At 47.8% G+C, this 12476-nt stretch overlaps 1 protein-coding gene across 19 annotated transcripts in view; it reads right to left on the reverse strand.

Annotated features, from left to right (window-relative positions):
• Positions 1-12476, reverse strand: part of LOC100380641 (E3 ubiquitin-protein ligase HUWE1) — an 88040-nt gene that overhangs the window by 9625 nt on the left and 65939 nt on the right. For 11 of the 19 annotated variants that reach the window (XM_082962217.1, XM_082962208.1, XM_082962206.1 and 8 more), the window contains 11 exons: positions 12201-12325; positions 11802-12025; positions 11349-11564; positions 10971-11155; positions 10193-10865; positions 9256-9949; positions 8939-9030; positions 8300-8456; positions 7118-7253; positions 586-800; positions 73-296 (listed from right to left, as the gene is read on the reverse strand). In XM_082962217.1, coding sequence (XP_082818343.1) covers positions 73-296; positions 586-800; positions 7118-7253; positions 8300-8456; positions 8939-9030; positions 9256-9949; positions 10193-10865; positions 10971-11155; positions 11349-11564; positions 11802-12025; positions 12201-12325 — 2941 coding nt within the window. The remainder of the gene's footprint in view (positions 1-72; positions 297-585; positions 801-7117; positions 7254-8299; positions 8457-8938; positions 9031-9255; positions 9950-10192; positions 10866-10970; positions 11156-11348; positions 11565-11801; positions 12026-12200; positions 12326-12476) is intronic. The other 8 variants (XM_082962222.1, XM_082962220.1, XM_082962221.1 and 5 more) reach the window with 6 other exon arrangements.

The following is a 12476-nucleotide window of genomic DNA, read 5'->3' on the forward strand; positions in this document are numbered from 1 at the left end:
ACGTTTGCGTTTAGTCATGTTTGCTCAGTAGTAGCAGTATTCTGTCAGTGCGATGCGGCCCATCATGCTAACCGTGGCAGCGCTCGCCGTGCCGGGGGCAGCAGCGGGGGGATGAGGGGCGGCCACAGAGGATCCAGAGGTGGTGACAGCAGCGACAGAGGCGGAGGGCGGGGGGGCCTGCTGCAGACGGCGTGCCCGCTGCCCCTCTCTCACCATCTGAATGATGGCATCAGCCTCGGCTTCTAGCTGACGGACCGCCGCCTGGATGCTGCTGGCGGAGCCCAGACTGGTGGAGCCTGGACACACAGGAGACCAGTTACAGAACACCCAGAGCAGAGATGTGATCCAGACAACATAGAAAGTCTAAACTAGAAACGCTGTCATTCCTGATAATTAGGGAAATCTCATCCCTGTCAGAGAAAGCTCTCAACCGCTCTCGTCTTCCTGGTCATATTAACCAGATCATAAAAACAGTTTTGTTCCGGTTCATCTCTTTACATGAACAGGCTGAAGCCATTACTATGACTGATTTTGCCCTCTCTGTGTAATGGGGTAGTGAGTGTGTTAGTAGTGCACACGTCTCACCAAGTCGTCCGGTCTGTTTGGCCTTCTTGTTGGCGCGGCGCGTGTCCTCCCGGAGCTGGATGATGACCTGCAGGACCCGCAGGAAGAACTTCTGGGTGGACGTCTTTGAGGTCAGGGAAGACATGCAGGGCAGCTGCAGCTCCCGTCCGCCCAGCGTACGCTTCTGGGCAGCCACAATCACCACGCTCTCAGAGCCGTCGAACCTGCGCCCCCGTCAGCACGCGAGGACGGGCGACAAGGCAAAGTACTATCATTATACAGAAACGGAGTGGCGGTAGAGCAGGATAGACAAACGCAGACAGACACAGCAAGGAAAAAGCTGGGGCCTAAATGATCAGACACTGACTGATGGTGGACTAACTTATTTTATGAGCCTAAACCTCTATAAACTTTGAAAATCACGACCATGTTAAAATTAAATAGATTTATTCTATTTCAAGCCTTAAACTGTGGGTCTCTCTAATCTCCCAGACTAAATAAAAAGTGTCGTATTTAGCCAAATCTGAATAGGTCAAGTTGGCACTAGGAGAGAACCACCGATGACTATTCATTACTATGACACTATCATCACAGGGGAGTTTACTTAAGAGAGCTAAATGTCAACCTAATCACATAGCTGACTCAACAGGACACTGTCCTTAATACTGGGCATTTAGTCTCAAGATAATAAATCTACTAGAAGCAGTTCTTCCACACAGTCTTCCCTGTCCTAGTTGTTAACTCGAAATGACACAACGACAAGGTTCCAGTTTAACAAAGTTTACTATACCGTATGAACACACTACAAGGTAGCCACTACAAGGCTCGGTCCATCAACAACTAGACTTCCCGTGCAGGCGCACTCTTGACTGAGTGATAACCCCGTAATAACAGAAATATAGGGATACTTAAAACATGAACTTTACAATCTCCCCCTTTTCTTTAAAGACAAATAACAACAACATAATTAAATGTCCAAGTATTATTTAAGTTCCCCATTACAAATGGGTTGTGTGACAGTTTTTATTTGTATTACTCAAGCTGCCACTTTCCTCACCTTACTGAGAGCCTGTAGGAGGAGAGCCTGTAGGAGGAGAGCCTGTAGGAGGAGAGCCTGTAGGAGGAGAGCCTGTAGGAGGAGAGCCTGTAGGAGGAGAGCCTGTAGGAGGAGAGCCTGTAGGAGGAGAGCCTGTAGGAGGAGAGCCTGTAGGAGGAAAGCCTGTAGGAGCACAAGACCGGATGCTCCTTTTTCAGTCAGACAGTCAGCAAGCTGTTCCTTTGTGGTCGACCACAGAATCCACTGGATTCTCTGTGCTTGAATAAGTTCCTTGATGCTGCTAATCTCAAGACAAAGTCTTCTCTGTGACAGACTTAGTTGACTTCACAGCATCAACTAATGAGTAGTTGTCAGTGACACAAACTACAGGTAGAATGTGCCGTTTTGTCTCACCAGTGGTAAGCTCTGAGAACAGAGTTGCAAGAAAGATAGCATTGTCAATTCCATCCGCAAGAGCAAGTGTTTCTCCAGCAAGTGTGCTTCGGACAACCCTTCTGATCCTTTTTGACTGCCAACAGATGGGTGAGAATTAGATGTCCACCTTGTGTGCCTCCATCTGTAAGGTTCCCTAGCGAAGCATCACTGAAGACAACTAGTTTCAAAGAGTCATCTTTTCCAACATGCTGAAACTTTAGTGACTTGTTGTGATTTCAGTTTACGAACAACTTTGTTTGCCTCATGAATGGTTTATACAGTGGTGTGTTAGATGGCAAGTTGCAACCATCAAACATTACATCAGGTCTACTCTGTCTAGCAACCCATAACATTTGTCCTATCTTTGACCTCAATTGATCAGCTTCAATTCAACAGAAGGGAATTCCTTTGTACGGCTCTTGAAGAATCCATGTGAATGGGTTGAAGATTCTTGGTATAGCTCTCCTGTTGCATCAGTATTGTTCCATCAACTGTAATAAACTCTATGCCAACATAACAAAAATGATCATGCTCCTCACGGCCAACCTGGAAAACAGCTTTGAGGTGTGGAATCACAGTTGAAGCAAAGGTCTGTGAGCCCCACCAGATAAAGTCATCAACATGACTGGCAAGTACTCCAGTCACATTGTAGTCTTGATCAAGCCAATAGAAGACTGCAGGATCCACTTGTGACATTTTTCCACCTGTATTCAGCATTGTTGCCTTGACTTTATTGCACCAGTAGCGTGATGCATCTGCCAGTCCATACACACACTTCTTTAGTTTCCACAGTGTTCCTTCGCGTTTAGCTTCAGGTGGAGGTCAGATGTGAATGTCCCTTGACAGCTCTGTTCCCTGCAAAAATGCAGATTTGATGTCTATGGAATTAAGTTTCCATTTTTTCTGGCAGATCACTGACATCAGCAATCTGAGTGACTCTGAGGCGCATGTCGGTGAGTCTTTTGGGAGTTCTTTAGCAGCCAGCTGCTCAAAACCCCTAGCCACTAGACATGCTTTAGGCACTATTCCAGGTAAGGATTCTTTAAGGGTACACACCCACCTTGTTGAGACACATTTTTGGCCAATGTCTTTGACTTCCTCAAACACTCAATTTTTCCTCCAATTACTGAGCTCATCTAGCTTAGCTGAGTCAAATGACACATCCTTTGTTTAAAGTACATCATTTTGAATGTCATAGTTTTTCTCGATTTTCCATTGGTTCAATTCTGAGATTATCTACAAGTGACAGGTCAGCTGACCCTGTTTTACCAGAAAGTGTAACTGGTTCAGAGTACTGCAAGTTGTACCAGTTCTGGTGTTTTCCTTTGGCTTTTCCTGCTCGTCCAATGACGGTTGCTGTATGTGGAATACCACTTTCTCTATCCATGTATTTAACAGTTTGTCCAGTTTTCAGATTGGAACAACTATGTTCTCTTAACACATGTGGCTGTTGTTGAATGTTTTCCTCATTTGAACACTCAACAGTATTATCTGTGGCATGGTTGAAGGTCTCTGCTTCATTTCCTGTGTCAGTTTCAGTGTCCATATCATTGGATGCGTCTGGTAGGTTTGTGTCTGTTAGTGTCCTTTTTGTAATTTTCATTAGTAGACTGATTCTCAGCAACAGCCCCTCTATCTTGTTGATCATTTACTTTCCGCAATCTTGAGTGATGCACCCTGACAACGATGCCTCCGTGCCTCAAATATCACCACACCATCTTGGCCAATGACTACTCCCGGTCCTTTCCACTCTTGACAGTCAACTCGTTTGTAGTACACTTTGTCTCCAGTTTCGTACTTCTCATCAGTGGGTCGTAGCTGTTTACGCAGAGCCCTGCGAATTCTTTCTGAGCACTCTGCTTCAGTGAACGCTTTTCTCGCTGCATGTAGTGCTGAAAGGTGCTGTCCCACCCATGCACTCACATTGGTCCCTTCTAGTGCTGGTGGCTTGTCAACCACTACAGAGGGAAGATTAGGGTTCTGCCAGAACACTAGTTGATATGGGCTGTAACCATGAACATTGTGCATTGAGTTTTTTGCCATCAAGGCCCAATCTAGGGCTGTGTTCCAGTCACATCCCATTGTCTTGCTTCACTTTCAGCATGATCTCTGTGAGTGTTTGTTTGTGTCTCTCCAGAAGTCCATTGCTCCATGGACTGTATGCAGCAGTTGTCTTTACTTCCATGTTGAAGTTCTCTGCCATTTCTCTTATTTCATTATTATTGAATTCTCCTCCATTGTCACTGTACAATTTCTGGGGTGGGCCATGCACACATATCCAGGAATGAATGAAGTGCTTGATGATGTCACTGGGTTTCTTTGTATTCACAATGCTTCCAGCTCTGAAGCGTGTGAAGTGGTCGATTATGTGAAGGTACCCCACACTTGGTCCTAACTCATGTAGATCTACAGCCACTGTTTCATTGTACTTGGAAGCCAGTGGCAAACCAACAGCTGGGTTGGGCTTAGGTTTACTGTATTTTTGACGTCTCACAACTGTTAACTATCTGCTGTAGAACGGAAATACTCTCATCATCATTATTCCCTAAACTTCTGAGTAACTTCTGAAGTCTGTCAACTGTAGCATGTCCAAACTGTTTGTGAAGCTTTAACAATACTTTGTGTTTTTCTTTTGTGTTCATGTTCTCTGTGACTGTCAGAATCTCCATGTTCTCTGTGTCCGTCAGAATCTGCATGTGCTCTGTGTCCGTCAGAATCTCCATGTGCTCTGTGTCCGTCAGAATCTCCATGTTCTCTGTGTCCGTCAGAATCTCCATGTGCTCTGTGTCCGTCAGAATCTCCATGTGCTCTGTGTCCGTCAGAATCTCCATGTGCTCTGTGTCCGTCAGAATCTCCATGTGCTCTGTGTCCGTCAGAATCTCCATGTGCTCTGTGTCCGTCAGAATCTCCATGTGCTCTGTGTCCGTCAGAATCTCCATGTGCTCTGTGTCCGTCAGAATCTCCATGTGCTCTGTGTCCGTCAGAATCTCCATGTGCTCTGTGTCCGTCAGAATCTCCATGTGCTCTGTGACCGTCAGAATCTCCATGTGCTCCGTGTCCGTCAGAATCTCCATGTTCTCCGTGTCTGTCAGAATCTCCATGTTCTCCGTGTCCGTCAGAATCTCCATGTTCTCCGTGTCCATCAGAATCTCCATGTGCTCTGTGTCCGTCAGAATCTCCATGTGCTCTGTGTCCGTCAGAATCTCCATGTGCTCTGTGTCCGTCAGAATCTCCATGTGCTCTGTGTCCGTCAGAATCTCCATGTGCTCTGTGTCCGTCAGAATCTCCATGTGCTCTGTGTCCGTCAGAATCTCCATGTTCTCTGTGACTGTCAGAATCTCCATGTGCTCTGTGTCTGTCAGAATCAAATTTTCACACGGACTCTGATGTCTTTGTCTAAAATGTTTAAACCATAGTGGCCTGAGGTAGTAAGTTCAAGAGTCACTGGTTGTTTAAACATCACTGCCTTGTCATTGTTTATGTCTAGTACAGCCCCTGCCTTCTAGGGAAGCTTTGCTTAATAGTAAGGAGATATCTGCAGGGACCATCTCTGTTTCAATGTGACTCTTAGTCTGACACATTTTTGCTGGTATCTTAACTCTTGGTAGAATGGATGAGTCTCCCATCTCCAAATGTGAAAGCTCTGTTGCTTGATGTGTCACTCATATTTTGTACTTCTTTCATATTTAGTTCTCTGACATAGCTATCAAACCATTTTGCACCACACACTGTCCGTAAACATGCAGTATCAATCACAGCAGATCCTAAGGATTCAACAATAATGATCTCAGTATCAGAAGCAGTTTTGTTTGAAAACAGTGTAATGTTACACTGCTCTCTCTCTGTGTTTTATATTTTCCTCTTAGTTTAACTTGTTCATTTTTATGAGGACATTCTTTAACCCAATGGTAAGTGCTTTGACAAATAGCACATTTTGATCTCCTTCCATACCGGTCCAGTGGATTTGTGCCGGGAAATGGCGCCCTCGTCTGGTTGTCTTGAGGACGTGACTTGTTGGCGCCTTTTCCCTGCTGCTCAGTGTAATATGCTGCGTCACTCATCTGTTATTGGCCCGACAGACGTAATTTCACCCCCCAAAAATTATAGTGCCGACAAAAGTCAGCACAGTACAAGCAGTCAAAGCCAACTGTTTCTCCCTACCATCCAGACAGGCAGCATCTTGCAACTTAAAAGCTAACACTGCATCCGGGAGAACCATGTCGTACTTGCGCATCCTATTGTACCTCTGTTCCAAATCAATTATGTAGTCCGTCATTGCAATCAAAATATCTCTCGTAACACTGGCAAAGTATTAAAATGCCATTCCCCTCTAGGCTCGGTCCATCAACAACTAGACTTCCCGTACAGGCGCACTCTTGACTGAGTGATAACCCCGTAATAACAGAAATATAGGGATACTTAAAACATGAACTTAACACTAGTATGTAGACCACTTGAGTTAGACACTGAGGCCCAGTTTCCCAGACACAGATTAAGCTGACTAAAAAGCAATAGAGAAGCTTACCCCTGGACTAAAACCGAAAGTGATTTTTAGTTCAGGTGTGGTCTTAATCTGGATCCAGAAAAACAGCATCTGGTACTATGGCCTCTTCACCTCCTAGAGCTTGAACCCTAACCCCCATCTATCCCCAGAACCCATCACTTCACCTGCTAGAGAGCTTAACCCTAAACCTGACCCCTAACCCCCGTAAGTTGCAAGACTCTCGCTCTCTTCACCTGCTAGAGAGCTTAACCCTAAACCTGACCCCTAACCCCCGTAAGTTGCAAGACTCTCGCTCTCTTCACCTGCTGGAGAGCTTAACCCTAAACCTGACCCCTAACCCCCGTAAGTTGCAAGACTCTCGCTCTCTTCACCTGCTGGAGAGCTTAACCCTAAACCTGACCCCTAACCCCCGTAAGTTGCAAGACTCTCGCTCTCTTCACCTGCTGGAGAGCTTAACCCTAAACCTGACCCCTAACCCCCGTAAGTTGCAAGACTCTCGCTCTCTTCACCTGCTGGAGAGCTTAACCCTAAACCTGACCCCTAACCCCCGTAAGTTGCAAGACTCTCGCTCTCTTCACCTGCTGGAGAGCTTGCCGGCCTTCAGCCTGGCGGAGATGGAGGTGTCCTCGGCAGGGGCGTCAGGTGACTGGGCGTCAGCCCGGGCTCTCCTCTGCTGCTCCAGGTTGTACTCCCGCAGCTCGGCCAATAAAGTGCCTGGAGGGAGAGGGGGAGTAGACAGGATAGTAAGTTGGTTACATTTGCACATTATTTATGTAACCTTTATTTTATCAGGGAGTCATACTGAGACTACCAATGTCTCTCACAGATGAGCTCTGAATTACAGAAATGACTGAAAATACACATCAAAATGTAAGCAGGAAGACAGTCATAAATAACAAAGACATTGATCAATAATAAGGTTCTCAATCAGCTTTTTGAATTGCCCTCGAGGCACCAGAACATTAGGAAGATGGTTAACCTAATTGAGTAGAGACCGAAGGAACTTCCAGAGTTAACCATCCCTGAGAGCGGGGGTGGTAACTCATGTCTAAAGTCTAATAAATATGTTAGGTACTGTGGGAGTTCAGTAAAAGGGCTTTATAAATTAAAACATAGCAATGTATCAACCTACATGATATCAAAAGGCAGCCAACCAACATTTTGGTAGAAATATGCAGTGATACGTACTAAAACCGTCACCCGTAATAAAGCACAGTAGAATACTAGAATGAACTGCATTTAACAGCTTTAATGAAGTAGCAGCTGCGTTCATATAGATGTTGCCATAATCTAGGACCGTCGACTGAATAATATGCTTTCTACTATTTAGCAACAGGCATGACCTATTAAATCAGAGAACAACAACATGTACTTAGTTTGACCTGCATTCAATACTCATTTCAGGTCAATAAAGTGTTTCTGTAATACAATGAAGGCAGACTGTAGTTTAGAAGGAACCTGGTTAACCATGGGTCTAATAGCATACAACAGTATCAGCAGCAGACAAGTCCATATTATTTCATGTAAACATTTCAGAACCCAGAATTGACCACTGCGGGACACCTTTCGTTATGTCCAGAAAACCTCATTTAACACCATCAGTAGAAACACAGTTCTATCGGTCAAGTAATTTATAAACCTTGACCATTAAATTGATTCATAAGTGAAATCTTAGTGAAAATGAAACAAATGTAAACATGGGAAGTTGAATACAAACAGCTTGACTGTATATGGTTGTGTGTATGATGTAGCCTACAAACCAATCTGTTTGCAGAGTGTGTATCCCAGGTGTCGAGCTCCACTCAGCAGCAGACGCAGTACAGTGTCTCTGGTGGTTCCGTCTCCTCTGGACAGCTGGAGCAGGATGTTAGCTGCATCCTCCAGACCCTCCTCTGAACACGAGTGACTGGTCAGCACCTGGGGAGGGGCGGGGAAGAGTGTTACTCTAGCCAAAAACATTCCTTACCTCAGGACACTTCAACAGGTGAAACCCCAAGAAACTAAAGACCAAGAAATAGCAGCACTGTGTTGATCTGAAGTTACTTTCAGGACCTAGAAACAGGCGTACATTTCAGCGTAGGACGCCTTCATCAGAGCCTTGCGTAAGAAAAGGTGGGAGGCACTTACATTAGCCTCACAGGAGAGTCCCACTAGTGTTACTAAAGCCTGGGTGGTGTTCATTATGAACCAAACGGAAGAAAACAGACCAACAGGAAGGAAGTACTACTGTAGGGACATCACTAGACGTTGCTTTGTAGCCCGCAGCTGAAAGTGGCTGGATGTTACACTACGTTTGAACAGTTTCTACTACACCAACAGATACACCTAGCTATGTAGAGAGCTATGAGCCTTCCCAGTTAGGGACCCAGTGTTGTTTTAGAGCGCATTCTGTTCTGTACCTCGACAGAGAGCTGCAGTTGTTTCTCAGTGAGTCCAGTGGAGGCAAGCTTGGTGTCACTTTCAATACAGAGCACGGTCGCTCGATGCTTCCCTGTTGAGACAAAACACAATCACATCACACACACATATCACAATCATACATCATTATAGTCTTCTATTATGGTGCGTTACCTTGTTGCGTTCACAAAGATAAACATTGACACTATTAGTATTGCGTGACGGGTAGACAAGCCCAAACTCCCCTTGGTGACAAAGTCAATCTCATCTTAACCCACTCCGATAAACTGATGTCAGTGTAGCTGCGGTGCGTTCTCACCGGTTGCGCTGGCTCCAGTAGAGGTGGGTATGGACACTATAGCTGTGGAAGATGAACCCTGAGCTGGAACTACCACCCCTACAGTGGTCCCCTGAGCAGAGGCTGAGACAGAGCCCGGAGCACCTGCTGTTGCTGCTACACTGGTGGCAGTGGTGGGATTGCCAGCTCCGGCGGTGGTAGACTGCGGTGTCGGGTGTCCAGCTGGGACTTCAGAAGCCTTATTATCAGGCAAGGCGATGGAGATGAGGGACAGGAGACGCAGCAGTTTCTCGGTGAGCAGGGAGGAGCGTCGTATCACTGGGTGGGACAGCATATTCATCAGCTGGCCCAGCGGAGAGGCCTCCAGGCTGTACTGAGCCCCTTCGGCATCCCCTCCTGCCCCTAGGGGAACAGTCTTCATGGAGGCCTTGCCTTTCCTCGACACATTCATGTTGTCCAGTTTCACCAGCAGGTCCCAGAAGTCGGTGGAGATGCCCAGGGACTGGGGGGTGATGGCCGTTCCACAGGCACCCCCGCCCAGGGAGTTCTGGGCTGAGGAGGGAGTGGAGCAGGCGTTAGTCTGGGTAGATCTAGAGCCTCCTCCTGCTGTTCCAGTAAGGATGGAGGCAGCAGCACACAGACGGGAGTCCAGATCAGAGGTGGAGGAGGAGAGCAGGTCCTTACAGCGCTGCTGGGTGAAGTGACTGGGGAACACCTGGCGATAAGAGAGTAACACACGAGGTTAATGACCTGGACTAATTGAGACATTACATTGACAATTCACTATTTCCATAACATTTTGAAACCCACTTTCAAAGTAAAAAAATTGAGTTAAAGACCAAGACATACAAAGGCTCTGGTCTGAGCACTAAAATGAATGACTGATACAGATTCCAGACCCACTTTCCCTGAGAAGTACCATGTTCACCCACTCATCCAGTACTAAACTGTCTCCTACCTTGGCCAGTTGGATAAGAGTATCCAGTACGTGTCGACAGACCACAGGGGCGGCTTGGGGGTGGATGTGTACAGTCGACCCTCCTCCCCCTGCACACGTCACCCCAGCTGTAACCCCCTGTACCCCTCCTCCCAGGGTCCCCCCGGGCCCTCCTGACGTCCCCCCAGCAGAGTGCCGGTCGGCGTGCTTCCGCCCCGACGCCCGTTGGATCTGGAAAATGTTTGTGCGGCAGCCTAGAGCCGCGTCCATGGAAACGGACAGCCAAGAGAGCTGGGAGGAGCTACGAGACTCCACCCTGTTGATCAACTCCAGAGAGGAGGAGGAAGAGGAGGAGAGGGAGGAGGCAGCGGTAGCTGTGGTCGTAGATCCTTTACTCCCTCCGTAACCTCCCTGACCGCCGGCGGTCCGCTTGCCTCTGGCGTCTTCCAGGCGGGTGGTCTCGACACACACCTCACTCTCGCTGCTGCGCTGCAGGATGGAGAGGAGACTGCGGATGACCCAGCCACGCGTCTGGGAGTGGTAGCACAGGTTGCGGAGCACACGGTGCAGACGGCTGGTGTTGAGTTTGGGTTCGTCTACGAAGAGGAGGACCAGGAGACAGGACAAGGCCTCGTGGTCCAGGAGCAGACGACCACGCAGACGCAGCAAAGAGTCCACACTGGAACTAGACGGCCTGGGGAGAGGACAGAGGACACGTTAGACGGAACCTTAAGACCACGCGTTCTCCTTAAAACATCACACAGAGACATTCTCCCTTCAACAATCCTGTCCCTCTCACCTGCTGTGGTTGGCACCTCCTCCCATCTGGAAGGTCCCTCCTCTCTGCACGGCAAGGCGGGTGTACTGTACTCCTCGGTTTCCCCCCAGGCGGCTGGTAAACGCAGGCGACCTCAAGATGGCCGACAGGGCCGAGCTGGAACTATGGCCAAATAGCCTCTCGTGCATCAGCTGTCTCTGACGAGCCTGTTGATGTCAAATTTACAATCAATGCAATGATGAAATAACTGAATAATAAGGGGTTTCTCATGTTTTACATCTAAGCACATGATGTAGCCGAAACAGTATTTGATAAATTCTGTTTTTTATCGAAGATATTCTACGTGGTTTGGCACAGTTGTATTACTTGGTGATAGTGTGTAGAAAAAAACAATCTTACACTCACCTCCTGCTCGCGGCGCAGCGCGGCTGCCTCGGCGGCGATGTCCGGGGGCATCACTGCCAGCACGCTGTCCTCCATATCTTCCAGGACGGAGCGACGCAGCTCCGAGGGGAGGGTCTGGATGAAGGTGACAGGGTCCAGGGGAGTGTCGCCCTGCGTGGGCTGCTGGGACAGCTCTCTACGCTGCTGCTCTGCCCTCTGCTGCGCTAGCACCTGGGGGAGGGAGAAGGGGAGAGAGAAAGACAGGGATAAGGGAAGAGGCAGGTTCGACAGAGACTTCTAGACACCATCTAGAACTATACCACTTTAAACCAAAATAAGTTAAACAACATATAAAGGCTTTATTGAGAATTCATAACGTCTTCAAAATAATTCTTACACAGTTCAGTCCTACAACTACATGGCTGGTTAAATAATACGATTTTTTAAGTCCTAAGTTTTGTTCCTCACCTCCTCCTGTATGGCGGGTGGCAGGGCAGCCAGAAACTCAGGGCTGACCTCCGTGACCCCGGGTCCTCCTCCTAGTACTGGGGTGGTGGTGGAGGGGAGGGTGGATGAGGCAGGGGGGCGCGCCGGGGGTCGGATACCCAGCTGGTTCTGGAGCACCTCACGACGGATGTCCTCTGGAAGAGCTGCCAAGAAGGACGGGTCAACACCCTCTGGTAGACTGATGCCTGGACAGAGAGAGGGGCGACTGTAGAAATGTAGAGCTCTACTGTCCATGAAGTACAATTAGGGCGCCTGATGTGCAACAGGTGAGCAGTACAATCAGGCGCGTTAGAATAGTGTTGGATGCCTACCACTGAGGGAGAGGGACAGATAAAAAACAACCAATGAGACTCTTCTTACCTGCCAGTGGGTCCTCATCCTCATTGCTGGTGGATGGGAGTGGCTCTTCCTGGATGGCCTGGGATTGGCTGTTGGCACGGTCACTCAGGGGCATGGTCTCTCCAGGGGGGGAGACAGTGGTGGAGCTACAGAGGGAGGGAGGGAGAGAGAGGGAGGAAGGGGGTGAATGGCTTGGCATGAGAAAAATAGTTTTGTTTAGCTCATCTTTCCCTCAGAGCCTCTGCCTAGATCACATTTATTTTGATCTGATGTTAGTTTAGATCACATTGATATAAG

This window comes from Salmo salar, chromosome 15 (assembly GCF_965601325.2).
Source record: "Salmo salar chromosome 15, fSalSal1, whole genome shotgun sequence".
NCBI classification, from domain to species: Eukaryota; Metazoa; Chordata; class Actinopteri; order Salmoniformes; family Salmonidae; genus Salmo; species Salmo salar.